The sequence below is a fragment of the Chanodichthys erythropterus genome, chromosome 6 (assembly GCF_024489055.1).
Source record: "Chanodichthys erythropterus isolate Z2021 chromosome 6, ASM2448905v1, whole genome shotgun sequence".
Lineage (NCBI taxonomy): Eukaryota > Metazoa > Chordata > Actinopteri > Cypriniformes > Xenocyprididae > Chanodichthys > Chanodichthys erythropterus.
The window spans coordinates 7,845,314-7,864,102 of record NC_090226.1 but is presented as its reverse complement, the minus strand read 5'-3'; the positions used below and the strand labels follow the sequence as shown (position 1 = coordinate 7,864,102).

The following is an 18,789-nucleotide window of genomic DNA, read 5'->3' as shown; positions in this document are numbered from 1 at the left end:
ATTCCTAAAGCTTTGAGATTTCATCAAAAAAGAGTTGGATTTCATCAAAAATATCTTAAGTCAACAATATCTAGTGATGGCCGATTTCAAAACACTGCTTCAAAGCTTTAAAAATCTTTTGTTTCGAATCAGTTGTTCAGAGTGCCAAAGTCACATGATTTCAGCAGTTTAGCAGTTTGATACACGACCCGATTCACTGATTCAAAAAAAAAGATTCATAAAGCTTTGAGATTTCATCAAAAACAGAGTTGGATTTCATCAAAAATATCTTAATTTTTGTTCCAAAGATGAACGAATGTCTTACGGATGTGGAATGACATGAGGGTGAGTAATAAATGACATTATTTTAATTTTTGGGTGAACTAACCCTTTAATATTCTGATTGGCCTATAACCATATTTAATTTTATTTTATTCTATTCCACGAGCATGTAGATACATCCTTGTATTCCTGTACCTGTCACTATGATAAGTAATCCAAATCTATCAGTGTTAACGCAATGTCTAATCTTTCACAAACCCGCGGCGTTCACAGATAAAACAAGAAAGCTTTATAAAAACAGGGTTGAAGTGTCGACATTTGTCTGAGAGTTTCTCTCTGTTGTTTCCAATGAGAGTTGAGACAGTGACTCCAGCTCTCAAAGATCCTGAGCCCAGTTTTCAGGCCTCACGGCTAGGAATCACAATGGGACTATGAACAGATGAAAGAAAAGACAATCAAAGACAACTCGAAAACATGTTGAGTTTGCTTTAAGTGAATCACTTTGAAACTCACTTCCCGGACTGTTTTTTTATGCAGAATCTCTCATTAGTGTGGCACACATGAAAACAACAGTATTTCAATCTGTGTGAAAATTAGCTCAAAGACTAATTGACTCTCTATCTTTCTCGCTCTTCCTCTATCTCTACAGTTCTCCAGCAGTAAGTCTTTGCTGTTTGTGCAATTTTGTGTTACTGAATGACTGATGCTGTCACATGACAGTTTACTTTCATCTCAGCTATAGGAGAAGGCATAGTTTCTGATGCACTTGAACAAGGTCCAATATTAGATTTTTGCTGCACTGGCCAATGGTGGGTAAATTTACTGGCCATAAATCTTCCTTACTGGCCACAAAATTGTCTTTTACATCGTTTTTAATATTAAAGCTATATTTTCTTCCCTTAGGCAATGCAATTTTTCCACTGTTTTCTCCAGTGAATGTTACCATGTGACTTGCAGCATCATATAAGAGATCTCTACAGAAAACATCTGATTGTGCTGCTCATATTTTCGTGTTGGTGGTTTAATCACTTGTTTTCTTTTGTATGTTTTTTTTTTTTTTTTAATGAATTGTTTGTCTTTTACATTAGTGTCAGACTATCAATTGGAACAATTTCAATTAAACCATGTATCATTTGCAGAATAACTTATAGAAATAGTTGCCAAAGCTAATTTAGCTTGCATTTGGTGCTTGGTAAATGCAAATTTTGCACACTGAATTTTCTTAAATATAGTTGACTCTACTGAAGCCTGAAAGCCTGAAATCTCAAAGCCCTTGCATGTGTCTGTAATTGCAGTCACTCCATTTTTCATACACTTTTACCAATTAAAGGTCTACACCTCATCATATTTAAGTCCTAGCTGCCTCCAGCCACCAAGGAAATTACAAGAACAGATGTTCAGTCCAGTAGCTGCACACAGCTCTCATTTGAACCCTATATAAAGTACATTTTATTGATTCTTTCATTTCCACTTTGCTTCATAAGTGTATTTGTGACCATATCCAGCTGAGCTGGAGCCGGTTTGGCCATATATAGCTGCCATATGCTTCCTGCTGCAGAGCTTGGGTCCGCAGCAGGGTCTGTGTCCTAATTGAACTATAATTGACTCAGCAGCAGGGAAGGTCAGTTTGTCACTGAGCACTGCATACAGTGTGCCATCAAGCCTGTTACCTGATCCGTCCAGTAATGACTCATGCCACAGTGTCTGAGAGACACTTTTTACAAGATAAAACAGGAAATTGATGCACATATTTATGAACGCACACACCGAAGTACCATATTAGATGAACTAGAGAAAACGTACACACTCTGTGACATGTGGATTAACACTGACACTAAAGTAATTACCTATTGACGCCATTGACTCTTAGGTGTCTGTTTTCCAATGTGAACACACTATTTGGTGACAGCAGGGATTTATTCGCCTCACTATCCTGTTCTATTACACATATGTTATGTTCGGTGCGGGTGGGGGGATTGCCATTTACATTCAAAAGGTCAGTTTAAAAGCATAATACATGTTCATCAATGATGCATTAAATCAAAACATAAATAACTTTTTATAATGTTAAAAAAATTATATTTCAAGTTAATTCTGTTCTTTTGAACTTGCTATTGATCAAAGAATCCTGAAAAAAATTGTCAAGGCTTTCTTAAAAAAAATTAAGTTTTTCAACATTGATAATATTAAGAAATAATTCAGCTTTTCCATGACAGGAATTTCATTTTTCTGGGCTGACCGATATATCGTATGCGATTGTCGCGCGCATTTCGTCAGTAAAGCCGGTTCCCTGATTACCGCTAAATCGCCATCACCTGCTTTCAAATGGAGCGGCATTTAATAGACAGAGCCGTAGATCACTGACAAGCCACGCAATATTGCGTTCATTATCGAAGGCGATTCATCTGCCATATGAACACGATATTGCGTAGCTTGTCAGTGATCTACGGCTCTGTCTATTAAATGGCGCTCCATTTGAAAGCAGGTGATGGCGATTTAGCGGCAATCAGGGAACCGGCTTTACTGACAAAATGCGCGTGACAATCGCATACGATATATCGGTCAGCCCTAATTTTTACAGTTACATTTTAAAATATATTAATATAGGAAGCAGTTAATATTTCACAATATTTCTGTTCTTTTGAATGGTACACTGTAAAAAAAAAAATATTTTCATGATTTGTTATCACAACATTTTTTTCTTTTGTCAAAACAACTTTAATAATATGTTGAGTTTCTGTTGATTAAACCAATCGCATTTGATGTACTCAAATTTTTAATTTCAATTAACTCAAAATTTTAAGGCAACCAGGTAACTTACATTTTAAAGTTAAATCAACAATTTTTTTTTTTTTTTTTTTTTTTTTTTTTTTTTTTTACAGTGTAGTATAATTGTGAAAAAGCCAAACTGATCTGGACATACAATTGCATAAATGTAGCTCATTTGAAAATATCAAAATCTTTCTTTTAACAGTGCAGTTCAATAGTCAATGTGTTTCCATTGTGTGAAAGAGCACTAAATGCCAACCGATTGTCACTTGAAAGTTCTTTTTGCTCTCTTCATTAATGTAACCTGTGAGTTTACATGTTAATTATCCTGAAAAAGAAAATAAGATCTCCAATTCATAAAGAGAAAACATCTGCGAGGGCAGCCGCTGCGATAACGCAACATTAGCTCAGTTGTCCTCCAGGTTAATTACTACAATACTCTTGAAGTAAAGGTTAAACAAAGGTGAGTCATGTTGGCATTTAATTCGGATATCTGAGTTCCTCCACACCTGAAGCGTGAACATTTGAGTCAACTCTAAAGCTCAAGCGTGGGAGACGTTATGAAAGAAGGGTGAATTTTAACACCGGAGTTAAATGTTTTAAATGAGGCGGCATTCCAAAGCTGGCATTATGAAAATGTCATTGCACTTCTAGCGGGTGAAAATTTCAAGGGTTGAGACGTCCAACAAACCCAGCTGAAAATTGCCATGGAAATTAATGTGCTTGTTATTGCTATGATTAAAGCTGCAAAAGACTTCTAAATGCATGCATATATATTAAAACGGCTGAAACAGACTGCCTAGAATAGACCTTATATTAGGAAGTGGGTGTTTGTGTGTTTCCCGTGGGCTTAATGATGCCTGTATGCGGGAGATTAAGATAAATTTGTTCATTATTCTTTTCTTTACACCCTCTCGACCCTCAAAACAGAACTGAAGATTTCTAGGTTTAATGAAAAGGATGCACCCATTTAATCAGCCAAACAAACTATTTAATTAAACTTTTCAGTGAATGCTTGAGCCCCGCAATTCCTCAAATCAGTCCGCCCTTCTTGAAAAATGAGTGTTTTAATCAGGCAGCCATTTGTAGATCTCTACTTCTACTTTGTGTGTGCGGATGAATTGGAGTCTGCACATGTGTGAGAGCCCGTGAGTGAATGGAGCCCTGTCGAAACTGATTAGCTTTGTAATTACTCTCCGCTCTCCGGTCAGCGCTAACAGACATGTTTAATGCTATGCGTCAATCTACAGTCTCACGACGGGATGAGCAGGGAATTCTAAGATAACAGCACTTGGAGGAAAGGAGCGCAGAACTGTGTCTCGAAGCTCACTTCAGTTGTGACAGGCCTTTCAAACTGGATGACAAAGCCTATGCAGCTAACCAAACATTTGATGCAGATCCAGTCAGTGTTTTGCTGAATGAAATGTGATTTACATTTTTGGATGGGAATTGGAGTGATATGGGGATTATAGCAAAGGGAAGAGACAGATGTGGAGAAAGAAGAGGAATTATCTCTCAGAAACATCAGGGGAAATGCAGTGGAAAGTTATGGAGATGAGTAGCTAATAAACATGATGCTAGTAAAGAGTCTTGGAAGCAGAAATAAGAGCTATTTGCAGATAATTGCAGCCAGTGAACCTTAAGTAAAATCACAATCAAGTAGTGTTTTTTAAATGTGGGGTTGATATATATATATATATATATATAGTTTCATATATCAGTGCTCAGCGTAAATGAGTACACCCCCTTTGAAAAGTAACATTACACACTGATTATCTCTTCATCACACCACCTGTTATAGTAGGCAGCAAGTGAACATTTTGTCCTCAAAGTTGATGTGTTAAAAGCATGAAAAATGGGCAAGCGTAAGGATTTGAGCGAGTTTGACAAGGGCCAATTTGTGATGGCTAGACGACTGGGTCAGAGCATCTCCAAAAATGTAGCTCTTGTGGGGTGTTCCCGGTCTGCAGTGGTCACTATCTATCAAAAGTGGTCCAAGGAAGGAACAGTGATAAACTAGTGACAGGGTTATGGGCGGCCAAGGCTCATTGATGCACGTGGGGAACGAAGGCTGGCCCGTGTGGTCCGATCCAACAGACGAGCTACTGCGTATGGGGCTGCATAGCCACAGACCAGTCAGGGTGCCCATGCTGACCCCTGTCCACCACCGAAAGCATGTGGATGTTACTTTGACAAGTACCACCTAGCTAAGCATTGTCGCAGACCATGTACACCCTTTCATGGAAACTGTATTCCCTGGTGGCAGTGGCCACAAAGCAAAAATGGTTCAGGGATGGTTTGAGGAGCACAACAACGAGTTTGAGGTGTTGATTGGCCTCCAAATTCCCCAGATCTCAATCCAATCAAGCATCTGTGGGATGTGCTAAACAAACAAGCCCCACCTCGCAACTTAGAGGACTTAAAGGATCTTCTGCTAACATCTTGGTGCCAGAAACCACAGCACACCTTCAGAGGTCTAGTGGAGTCCATGCCTCGATGGGTCAGGGCTGTTTTGGCAGCAAAAGGGGGACCAACACAAATTTTTTAGGAAGGTGGTCATAACTTTAACTTTAATATATACAGGTGCTGGTCATATAATTAGAATATCGTGAAAAAGTTCATTTTTTTATTGTAAATTATTTTTAAAAATGAAACTTTCATATATTCTAGATACATGTAAAGTAAAACATTTCAAAAGTTTTTTTTTACATTTTGATGATTAGAGCGTACAGCTCACGAAAGTCCAAAATCCAGTATCTCAAAATATTAGAATATTTCCTAAGATCAATCAAAAAATGGATTTTCAAAACAGAAAGGTTCAAGTTCTTTAAAGTATGTTCATTTGTACACTCAATACTTGGTCAGCAGCACATATTACAGCAAATGACTTGCTCCTAGCATAAATTACAGCATCAGTGAAGTGTGGCATGGAAGTGATCAGCCTGTGGCACTGCTGAGGCACTATTGAGCCTTCAGATCATCTGTATATTGTTGGATCAACTGTTTCTCATCTTTCTCTTAAAAATATACCATAGATTCAGGTCAGACATGTTGGCTGGCCAATAAAGCACAGTAATATCATGGTCATCAAACCACTTGGAAGTGTTTTTTGCACTGTGGGCAGGTGCTAAAGTCCTGCTGGAAAAGGAAATCAGCATCTCCATAAAACTTGTCAGCAGATGGAAGCATAAAGTGCTCCAAAATCTCCTGGAAGATGGCTGCATTGACTTTGCACTTGATAAAACACAATGGACCAACAGCAGCAGATGTCACGGCCCCCCAAATCATTACTAACTTCAGAAACTTCCCACTAGACTTCAGACAGCTTGGATTCTGTGCCTCTCCAGTCTTCCTTCAGACTCTGGGACCATGATTTCAACGTGAAATGCAATATTTACTTTTATCTGAAAAGAGGACTTTCGACCACTGTTCACTGTCCAGTTCTTTTTCTCCATAGCCCAGGTAAGATGCTTCTGACATTTTTTCTGTTTCAGAAGTGGCTTGGTAGTCCTTTTCCTGAAGATGTCTGAGTGTGGTGACTCTTGATGCGCTGACCCCGGCTTCATTTGACTCATTTTGAAGCTCTCCCAAGTGTTTGAATTGGCTTTACTTGACAGTATTCTCAAGCTTGCAGTCATCCCTGTTGCTTGTGCACCTTTGCCTACCCAATTTCTTCCTTCTATCAACTTTGCATTTAATATGCTTTGAAACATCACTCTGTAAACAGCCACCCCATTCAGTAATGACCATTTGTGACTTACTCTCTTTGTGGAGGGTGTCAATGAATGTCTCCTGGACCATTGCCAAGTCAGCAGTCTTCCCCATTAGTGTGGTTTCAAAGAACAAGAGATACCCGAAATTTATACTGTAGGGATGGTCATTTAATGAAACTCAAATGTAAATATTCTAATATTTTGAGATACTGGATTTTGGACTTTCATTAGCTGTACGCTCTAATCAACAAATTAAAAAATAAAAAAACTTTTGAAATGTTTTACTTTACATGTAGGGAATCTAGTATAAATGAAAGTTTCATTTTTTAAAATAATTTACAATAAAAAAATGAACTCTTTCACAATATTCTAATTATATGACCAGCACCTGTATATAGCTTATATTTAACTATATTCTGCTTACATTTATATTTGTTTATATTTACCTATTTTTCTAGATCCTTTTTATTTTGTTTTATTTTTTATTTTATTTATTTTACTCCGCACTATATTGTACAGTGCCATATCATAGTATGACATACAATACTGTTCTATTCCAAATTATAGGGTAAACTGACTACTGTTTGCCTGAAACAGATGTTCCAGTAGAGATCCACAATTAGTAAGTGGCTCTTTGGAGTTAATTGTCTCTGTAATTTAGTCATTCAGCTACAAAAAAATTCTACTGCTACATAAAAATCTCTATGCAATATTATGTCACTATCTCTCCTGCTCTTCATCACCTTCTGTCTGTTCTCTCTTTCCCTCCTCTTCTTTTCAACCTTTCTTCTCTGCCCTAAGTAACGGATTTGACATGGTGGGAATGTGGCAGACGCAATTTAGCTGAGTGGAATCAGCCACGGCTCTTTGTGTCCAGTTCATCTCTTTAAATGTTCTCCTTGAGCAGAGCACACGCTTCATCCAGTCAGCTCTAACGAGCGCCAATGAATTCCCTTCAAGAGACTGCATGGATATTTTTCCCCCTCAGGAAGGTGTTTATATGTGCCTTAGAGACAGGAGAATAAAATGAGACAAAGAGTGAGAGAAACAGATACAGAGGAAGGATTTCACAGGTTTAGCTTTTGTGAAATATGTCCAGCGTCTCCAGGGAGGTATTCTTCTCCGGCAAATCATAGATTTCTCACTTCCTCTGACTGATTGTGCTACAACTTGAGAAATATTTAAACCAACATCTAGGAAATGAAACGCATCTGGATCTGTGGCTGGAAGTTAATTAGTACTACTCAGTAAATATTAGCTGAAGCACTTTGTTCTGATCTGTTCTAGAAAATGAAGGATTTTATATTTTAATATCTTATTGCTTAATTTTTGATTATTTAGGATTTCACCATTTTGACTCATTTCAATCAGGCCTTGTCTGGCCAGCTTTGTTATTTTCTTGATCAGTTTAACCTTAAATTTCAATGTAAATTTGAATTTAAAAAAACTGCAAACCATAAAAATCCCAACATAAGTCGATGGTCAGTTAATATACTCCCTGACAATAGGTTATAGTATATAAAATATAGGGAAATGCTTACAATAATGTTCAAAATGTTCACCAGATGAAAAAATTGTGATAACATAGTGTTATGATAAACGTCTCGGTTACATAGGTAACCCTCGTTCCCTGAAGGAGGGAACGGAGACGTACGTCGGACAGACCGACGAATAGGAATCTCGCTAGAGAGGCCAATCTACTTCGAGTGTAACTAAACGAGCCAATGCACATTGGCATGCAATCATATGCATCAGCTGCTTGCCTCGCAGCGCGGGTATATAATGAGCAGCAGGTGCGTTGCATCTTCAGGTTTTCGCTGAGGAGCCGAACCGAGCAGGCGGCAGCATCAGCAGGACAACGCCTGTGGCGACGGGACGTACGTCTCCGTTCCCTCCTTCAGGGAACGAGGGTTACCTATGTAACCGAGACGTTCCCATTCAGTCGGTCACGTTCGACGTACGTCGGACAGACCGACGAATAGGAATCCCTACCAAAGCGCCACAGGAGCTGCCCTCTTCCAGCGCTCTGACGTGAGCCACCTGAACCCCCTTGCCTAAGGACGGTGGGACCAGGCTCACGCAGAGAGGGTCGATCACTGTTGTTCCCAAAACCCACTCAGTGCGACAATTGGATAACGCTGGGAAGCGTAGCCTTACATGCGATAAGGAACGCTGCGGAAGCCATATCCTTCCCCGAAGGAGTTATATGGATAAGTACATATGGACTAACCTTGTAGGTTGTACAACATATGGAAGAACTGGGGTGACTCCACTCGATGAGAGATGGGTTCTCCCAGAGGGAAGACACGGGCTTCGTTTAGGAGCAGCCGTGGAAAAAGCCATATGGGATCCCCGTAGGGTCACACATATGGAACCCAGCCTAAATCCGGTTCTCAAGGATACAACGGAGTATAGGCCTGGCGCCAGACGCTCCGCCACGTCGGCTGCCGAAGGGTAACCGGAGGACTCAACAGGGTCTGCCCGTAGGGACTCTCTGGAGAATCGAATGCGCATGTAGCGCAGCAAGCCGACACTAAGCCGGGGCCTCTCCGTGCCTCTGACCTGAGGCGAGAACACGGGAGGAGACCGGCTCGACACGAAGGCTATAGTATCTAGCGAACGTGTTAGGTGTCGCCCAGCCCGCAGCTCTACAAATGTCTGTCAGCGAGGCGCCACGAGCCAGCGCCCAGGAGGATGCCACACCTCTCGTGGAGTGGGCATGCAACCTGAGCGGGCAGGGCACGCCCTGAGCTTGGTAAGCCAGGGCGATGGCATCCACTATCCAGTGGGCCATCCTCTGCTTGGAGACAGCCTTTCCCTTCTGCTGGCCTCCGTAACAGACAAAGAGCTGGTCTGAGGTCCTGAAGCTTCGAGTTCTGTCTAAGTACAGTCGCAAGGCGCGAACTGGACAGAGCAAAGCCAGGGCTGGGTCTGCCTCCTCCGAGGGCAGCGCTTGCAGGCTCACTACCTGGTCCCTGAAGGGAGTGGTAGGAACCTTGGGCACGTAGCCAGGCCGGGGTCTCAGTACCACGTGGCTGTCACCCGGCCCGAACTCTAGGCACGATTCGTCGATCGAAAATGACTGCAGGTCCCCTACCCTCTTGATGGAGGCCAATGCCACCAGCAGCAAAGTCTTCATAGAGAGAATCTTTAAGTCTGCTGACAGCAAAGGCTCAAAGGGAGCAATCTGGAGTGCTCTGAGCACCAGAGTAAGGTCCCAAGAGGGTATGGAGGGGGGACGAGGAGGATTTAACCGTCTCGCCCCCCTAAGGAACCTGATGACCAGGTCGTGCTGACCAACAGATTTGCCATCTATGTGGTCGTGGTAAGCGGATATGGCAGCAGTATGGACTTTGAGGGTGGAGGGGGACAGCCTACGCTCCAACCCTTGCTGCAAGAAGGAAAGCACGACTCCGATCGAGCATCTTCGGGGGTCTTCTCGACGAGAAGAACACCACTCGACGAACAGGTTCCACTTCGAGGCATAAGCACGTCTAGTAGACAGTGCACGTGCCGAAGTGATGGTGTTAAGTACCTCAGGGGGTAAGTCACCTAGAACCTCCGCGTCCCGTCCAGGGACCAGACATGGAGTTTCCAGAGGTCTGGACGTGGGTGCCAAAGAGTGCCCCGTCTCTGAGAGAGGAGGTCCTTCCTCAGAGGGATGGGCCAGGGAGGGGCTGTCGCGAGGAGTGAGAGTTCTGGGAACCAGGTCCGGTTGGGCCAGTAAGGCGCAACTAACAAGACCTGCTCCTCGTCCTCCCTGACTTTGCACAGGGTCTGTGCAAGTAGGCTCACTGGGGGAAACGCATATTTGCGCAGGCCCCGGGGCCAGCTGTGAGCCAGTGCATCTGTCCCGAGTGTTCCCTCGGTCAGAGAGTAAAACAACTGGCAGTGGGAGGTTTCTGGTGAGGCAAACAGGTCTACCTGAGCCTCTCCGAACTCTCTCCAGATCAGCTGAACCACCTGGGGGTGGAGTCGCCACTCTCCGGGCAGCGCAGCTCGTGATAGCTCGTCGGCCACACGGTTGAGCACACCGGGGACATGAATGGCGCGAAGCGACCTCAGATGCTTCCGACTCCACAGGAGGAGATGGCGGGCGAGTTGCGACATGCGACGGGAGCGTAGACCACCTTGACGGTTGATGTACGCAACGGTCGCAGTGTTGTCCGTACGGACCAGTACATGCTTGCCCTGAAGCAGGCCTTTGAGGCGGCTCAGAGCAAGGCGTACTGCCAGCAACTCGAGGCAATTGATGTGCCAATGCAGATGGGGTCCCGTCCAAACCCCTGAGACTGCATGCCCGTTGTACGTGGCACCCCAGCCGGTGGCAGAAGCATCTGTGAAAACCACAGCATGCCGGGACACTTGTTCTAGGGGCACTCCTGCCCGAAGAAACAAAGGGTCCGACCACGGACTGAAGGTTCGGCGGCACTCCTGAGTGATTGGCACCCGGAACGTGCCGCGTTGCCACGCCCATCTCGGGACTCGGCCGTGAAGCCAGTGCTGAAGCGGTCTCATACGAAGCAGACCGAGCGGTGTTACAGCCGCTGCAGCCGCCATATTCCCCAGGAGCCTCTGAAAGAACTTCAGTGGGACCGCTGTCCTGCCATTGAACGTATTCAGGCAGTTCAACACCGACCGAGCACGTTCCTCTGTGAGGCGTGCTATCTTTTCGACCGAATCCAACTCCATACCGAGAAAAGAGATCCTCTGCACTGGGGCGAGTTTGCTCTTTTCCCAGTTGACCCGAAGCCCCAACTGGCTGAGGTGACTGAGCACCAAATCCTGATCCCGAGACTGTGCTAGGATAAGCCAGTCGTCTAGATAGTTGAGAATGCGAACACCCTGTTCTCTCATGGGAACATGGGCTCCCTCCACGACTTTCGTGAAGACGCGGGGAGACAGGGCCAGCCCGAAGGGTAGGACTCTGTACTGATATGCTCGACCTTCGAACGCGAATCTCAGGAATGGCCTGTGTCGCGGAAGAATCGAAACATGGAAGTACGCGTCCTTCAGGTCGATCGCTGCAAACCAATCTCGGGGACGGATGCACTCGAAAATGCGTTTCTGCGTGAGCATTTTGAACGGTAGCTTGTGAAGGCTCCGATTCAAAACTCGCAGGTCCAAGATCGGTCGTAACCCGCCGCTTTTCTTGGGTACAATGAAGTAGGGGCTGTAGAACCCCGACCTCAAATCGGCTGGAGGGACCGGCTCTATCGCGTCCTTCGCCAGTAGGACTGCGATCTCCGCACGCAGAACAGGGGCATCGGCATCTTTCACTGTAGTGAAGAGGATGCCCCTGAACTTGGGGGGCGCCGGGCGAACTGAATCGCATAGCCGAGCCTGATGGTCCGAAGGAGCCAGCGAGACGGACTGGGGAGCGCTAGCCAGGCTCCCAGAGACCGCGCAAGCGGCACCAAGGGGACCACCGGCGTACCCGCCGCGGGGCAGCGAGGTGGAACGCAGGGACGCGGCCCGGGAGGCTCTCTGTGTGAGGCGGCCCGAAGCGGGGTCACAGTGTGCTGTGCAACACTTACCTGCTTCCACGGGTGGACAGAGGGAGCAGTCGAGGTTTTGCCTACCTGCTGCTCGCTGCTGTCCGCTGGCGACAGAAGAGGTGGATGAGAGTGGTGAGGTTCTAGCCCTCCCACTGCTCTCCGAGCCCTCTTCAGACCCGGAGATAGAGGAAACTGCTCTTTTATTGAAAATTTGGGTACCGCTGGCCGTTGAGCCAGCGGCGGAACAAAAAGGGGAAACAAAAGATTCTCCACCCGGCCCTCCTCCGGGGGAAGGAGCGGAGCGGTCACCACCTCCTGAAGAGCAGTCCCGTCCATCTCCGGGTCGCCCGTCCTAGGGCCGCTTGGACTTGGCCTTGCCACCCTTCTTCTTAGGGGGTGGCTGGACGGGCTGGGCACCCCGCCCGCGACCGGCTCCACGACGCCGCTTGGATGGAGGCTGCTGCTGCTGGGGCGTCGGAGCGGGGGCGGCTGCAGGGGGGCGCCCTCGGCGACGGGCAGTCTGAGGTGCCGCCGGCGGTGGAGGTGCAGCAGCTGACCGCCTCGGCAGGATGTGACTGATCGCCTCTGACTGCTTTTGTACAGCCGAGAACTGTTGGGCAAAGTTCTCGACCGCGTCGCCGAAGAGGCCGGTCTGGGACACGGGGGAATTAAGAAACCTGACTTTGTCGGTATCCCTCATGTCCGCAAGACACAGCCAGAGATGGCGTTCCTGGACCACCATGGTGGACATCGCACGACCCACTGACCGCGCCGTAACCTTCGTCGCTCGGAGCGCGAGGTCCGTCGCGGCACGAAGTTCTTGTAGAACTTGCGGATCGTGACCACCCTCGTGCAGGTCCTTCAGTGCCTTGGCCTGATGGACCTGCAACAACGCCATAGCGTGTAAGGCGGAAGCGGCTTCCCCACAGGCCTGATAAGCCTTGCCGGTAAGATCCGACGAGTACTTACAGGCCCGGGAAGGGAGAGACGGCTCCCCCCGCCAGGTGGAGTTAGGGCACAGTTGCATAGCAACGGCCCGTTCCACAGGGGGTATGCGCGTATAACCCTTAGCCGCTCCACCATCAAGGGTGGTGAGGGAGGAGGACCCACCGACACGGCTTCGGGCAGTAAAAGGTGCCGTCCACGTGCCAGTGAGCTCTTCATGCACCTCCGGGAAGAAAGGCACTGGGGTGGGGGCTGAGAACCAGCCCTTGCCACCCCGAGATACCAATCATCCAACCTCGAGGGCTCGGGACACGGTGGAGGGTTCCACACGAGCCCGACCCTGTTGGCGGCCCGGGAAAGCATAGCCATCATTTCCGGGTCTGAATCGGGCACAGTCGTCACTCCCGAGGGAGGCAGCTGCGCCGAATCGTCATCCCCAGAAGCGTCAGGCTCACCCTCCGATGCAGCGATCGACATCCGGTCGTCTTGGGGAGCTCCGAAGGATACGGATGGTACACACCTCTGGGGTGGTCCACCGCGTTCCCCCGGCAGCTCTACTGGCTGCGGAGCGCAAGAGGGGTGAGGGTTCCTAGGGGGTTGGTTCCCCGAAGGAAACGCGCTCACCGTGATCCTCAAGTCACCAGCCCCGCCGCCCGAAGCAACCCTCTGAGGAGGATTGGAACGAGGCGTCGGGACCGGGACTCCACCCCTTTGCAGAAAGTGGAGTCTCGACCGCAGCTCCGCGACGGTCATCTTCCCACAATGGGTACATGACTCGTCCACAAACGCCGCCTCAGCGTGCCTTAAGCCCAAGCACGCGATACAGCGCTGGTGACCATCCCGAGGCGCCAGGTAACGACCGCATCCAGAAACACACAAGTAGAACGACATCTTTAAAAAGACGCGAACTACTCGTGTAAGCTCTTTCAAGGACTGACTCTTTTAGGTGCTGAAGCACGCAGGGGAAAAGCCGCTGCAGCACAGACAGGGAAATGTGCAGCCTGTCGTGTGCACTCTCCTTGAAGGCGCTCTCTTACCAGCTGTAATAACAGCTTTTTAGCGCTCTAGGCGCACCGTTTCACCAGCCGTGAGAACGGCCTTCACGCTGATTACAGCTTTTGCTCAAATAAAAAAGGCAAAGAAAAACAAAGGAGAAATCGGCCCCGCTGCTGCGCTGTCCGCCTGCACCGCAACCAAGAGACGTCTCGAAGAGCAGACTCGTTCACACTCGTGGTTTCAGTAGCTATCTTCTTCAGTGTTGAGAAGGTTTGGCTCCGAAGCGAAAAGCTGAAGATGCAACGCACCTGCTGCTCATTATATACCCGCGCTGCGAGGCAAGCAGCTGATGCATATGATTGCATGCCAATGTGCATTGGCTCGTTTAGTTACACTCGAAGTAGATTGGCCTCTCTAGCGAGATTCCTATTCGTCGGTCTGTCCGACGTACGTCGAACGTGACCGACTGAATGGGAACTATTTTTTAGTTGCAGGTGACCAATAACATAGTTGATAGAACTTTTGCATGAGCAAAATGAGACATGTTCTTAAATTAAATTTAAACTCTAAAAAACAATTTTTCTGTAGAAATTCACTTTTTTATATACTTTTTTATGATCTCAATACACACTTCAAAAACAGACAAAAATCTGTAATTTAAGAAACATCAAGGCAATTTCACCTAACAAATATTGGTGCAAGATTAAAACATGTTTTCCTTTAGTGGATAAAATATTATATTTCTGATGAAAATTGTTGAAAAACCTAAAATTATCATCAGTGGACATGAATTCGACCCTAAATTGTAGAATGACTCAGGTGTGGTGTTACTTTTCTATGTGATCAGATGCTTGTTGGAGAAAATGGGCCAAAAGATTCCATTGACTTACAATGAAGCAGGGAGAAACCAAATTATACAAACTCTGTCCAGTAAGCAACCACTACACAACCACACACAGCACCTTTAGAAACTGCATATCAATGTGCAAAATATATAAAAATATGAATGTTGTGGTATTTTTTTATGTCTACACTGATGTCTAATTTTTCATGAAACTGTACATAAGATGTCTTAACTTTCTACAACTAATTTACTAGCTATTGGGTGTATTTCTGTTGCAGGTTAGATACCAACAAGCTGACAGAAGATGGCATTTCTGAGGCATGAGATTACCTTTTCCTTCTCCCTGTGGGCTTCTCTCCTTTATGTAGCACTAATGTCTCTTCCACTGGGGGCAGAAGCACCAAAAAGAAGCCAGTACATCTGGAAAACAGGTGGGTTGACAATACTTTTTTTCTTGGTACGACAGGATGAAATACATTTACGCTGTCCCTAGCGTAGTTTATGAGTATTTTTCTACCATGATTACTTGCCATCATTTACTCATAGTCATGTTGTTACGAAATGGTATGACTTTCTTTCTTTTGTAGGACACAAAAGGAGACTTTTTGAAAAAAATATGACCAAAAATCCAGTTCAAAAGAATAATTCGTTCAGATGAATGTACCATAGGCTGCTAAGGTTTTCAATGTATCTTTGGCCATTTTGTCAGACCAAAGCTATCATATCAAGACTTGTATAGTATACAGTAAGTGCACAATATACTTTTAAAGGTACTTTTTTGGTCATTTTTGGATCTTGACATGATCAGTCCTCATTTGCTTTGAGAATGACCAAGATATTCTTCAAAAAGCCTTTTCAAAAACAAAACAAAAAATCATACAGTATTAGTAATGGCATGAGGGTGAGTAAATGTTGACATAATTTCCATTTTTGCAAGAAATGTTTCTTTAATAGAGCACAGGGTAAATCTTAGTCTGATATTTTCACAGACAAAAAATGCATCAATTATTTCAGGGTTTTCAGAAATGCTAAACACAGTTTGTGTTTGCAAGATCCAATTACAGCCTGAGCCAGAGAATTCTGACACTTTTTTTTTGTCGTTTCTCTGGTCATATCCAGTTGGAGAAGTCACAAATTGGGATTGCATAATCAAATGTGTGAATTTTTTGTATAATACAGTCAGTCGAGAAGCAAGGTAATGCACATTTCTATTCTGCATTTGATAGAGGGAAACAGAAGTATTGAATAGAAAAGAATAAGTGCTCAAGGTTGGATATTGATCCTTGTTGTCACAGATCTTGGATCAGCAGGCATCTATGTACAGCAGTTCAGAAAACTGTGAGACCATCTGCCTGTGTTATCTGTGAAGTCTGATCAATCTTATATCCAGCTGGAGTTGCACTGAGAATTCCTCATGTCACCATGGCAACAATTGTTAAGCGTGAGATTGACAGCTCGCAAAGAACAGAAGATTATTACTTGGGCTATTAATGCCGTCCGGCGCATCCAAGCTACTGTGAGCTTATTTCAAGATGCTGCAATTAAGCACTTCTCCAGAACTTGTAACAAAACATCCAACATTTGCCTATGAAGACCTCAGGCAGGGAGTTCATATCAGGCAACTGCCAGTCTCAGTAAATAAACACGGAAATAAGCATCATTCAGTTTCCTTTACTGGATGCAGGTACCAAATTGTGGGTTTGGGATGCCTGACCACTCTTGTTCAAGGAATAGTCCACCCAAAAATAAAAATTCTGATTAATTCACCCTCATGCTGTTCCACACCTGTAAGACCTTCATTAATCTTCGGAATGCAAATAAAGATATTTTTGTTGAAATCCGATGGCACCATGATGCAATACTTTTATTGAGCAAGGATGCATTAAATTGTCAAAAGTGACATTTTAAATTGTTACAATTGTCATCCAAAATGCTGAGAAAAAAAAAAAAAATTAGAAGCAGCGCAGCAGTTTTTTTAATGGGATGGCAGACAGCAGAGTGAGTAAAATAATAAATGCCCCAGTCACGTTTAAGTCCAAAGTCTGGAAAGCCTGCACTTAACATTTTCATGGCATTTTGTTTTCCTATTTAGACAGATATCATGATGTATGATTATAGGATTGTCTAGCAATATATTGATTATCGCAGAATCGCTGTATCATGATATTATCGGTATCGTGAGCCATGTATCATGTATTGTATCTTGAGGTACCCTGTGATTCCCACACCTACTGAAGACTGGAGTAATTATGCTAAAAATTAAGCTTTGAATCGCAGGAAGAAATTACATTTTAAAGGTGCCATCGAATGAAAAATTGAATTTACCTCAGCATAGTTCAATAACAAGAGTTCAGTACATGGAAATGACATACAGTGAGTCTCAAACTCCATTGTTTCCTCCTCCTTATTTAAATCTCATTTGTTTAAAAGACCTTCGAAAAACAGGCGAATCTCAACATAACACCGACTGTTATGTAACAGTCGGGATCATTAATATGTACGCCCCCAATATTTGCATATGCCAGCTCATGTTAAGGCATTACACAAGGGCAAAACATCTTGATCTGCACAGCTGAATCATCAGACTAGGTAAGTAAGCAAGGCAATAGCGAAAAATGGCAGATGGAGCAATAGCTGATATGATCCATGATATCATGATATTTTTAGTGATATTTGTAAATTGTCTTTCTAAATGTTTCGTTAGCATGTTGCTAATGTACTGTTAAATGTGGTTAAAGTTACCATCGTTTCTTATTGTATTCACAGAGACGAGCCGTCACTATTTTCATTTTTTAAACACTTGCAGTCTGTATAATTCATAAACACAGTTTCATTCTTTATAAATCTCTCCAACAGTGTGTAATTTTAGCTTAAGCCACGGAGCACTATCAAACTCATTCAGAATCAAATGTAAACATCCAAATAAATACTATACTTACAGGAATCAATGCATGCATGCAGCATGAATGACGAACACTTTGTAAAGATCCATTTTGAGGGTTATATTAGCTGTGTAAACTTTGTTTAAATGCTGTTTAAGGCAGTCGAGAGCTTGTGGGCGGGGGGAGGCCAAAATTAAAGGGGCCGCACGCTAAATCGGTGCATATGTAATTATGGCAGAAAATAGGCAGTTAAAAAAATTAATTTAAAAAAATTTGAGCTGAAACTTCACAGACACATTCAGGGGACACCTTAGACTTATATTGCATCTTGTTAAAACTAGTTATGGGCACCTTGAAAATATATTCAAATACAAAACAGTTATTTTAAATAGTAATTATAATTCACAATATTTCTGTAATAAATGCAGACTTGGTAAGTTAGTATCATTGTTGGACAAAACATAGCTACTTTCATTTTTTATTATTTTTTTTAAATTTGTAATCAATTTACATATAAGAAATATCACAGATTTGTTGAAAAAAAGTACATGAGGCCCCAAAAGATAATTTCGGTTTGAAGTTTCTTTTAAAAAGTTGACTCCCCTTGAAAGCTATTGTAAAAGTCCCCACCGAACTGGGACATATCAACAGGACTAATGCTAATGAAGGCAACTGTGAAAATGTTTTATAGATGAAGTAAGGACGATATGAGAACATTGAAGTTTCTCTGTGAAGCAGTGGTCAGTTCTCAGAGGCCCTGAGCAGGTTTCCTCCCGTGCTGTGTGTGGATCGAACAGGAGCTCTGCAGGTCCACAGGGGTGATGATTCCTGGAATGTAAAATCAATACTGGTTTCATCCTGAAGGAGTGTGTCCAGTTTCG

The 18,789-nt window shown here is 44.2% G+C and overlaps 1 protein-coding gene across 1 annotated transcript in view; it reads left to right on the top strand.

Annotated features, from left to right (window-relative positions):
- The window catches only part of thsd7bb (thrombospondin, type I, domain containing 7Bb), a 98,485-nt gene that overhangs the window by 23,453 nt on the left and 56,243 nt on the right, over nucleotides 1-18,789 (top strand). Inside the window, exon 2 of the mRNA XM_067387194.1 lies at nucleotides 15,305-15,457. Coding sequence (XP_067243295.1) covers nucleotides 15,331-15,457 — 127 coding nt within the window. The 5' untranslated portion in view covers nucleotides 15,305-15,330. The remainder of the gene's footprint in view (nucleotides 1-15,304; nucleotides 15,458-18,789) is intronic.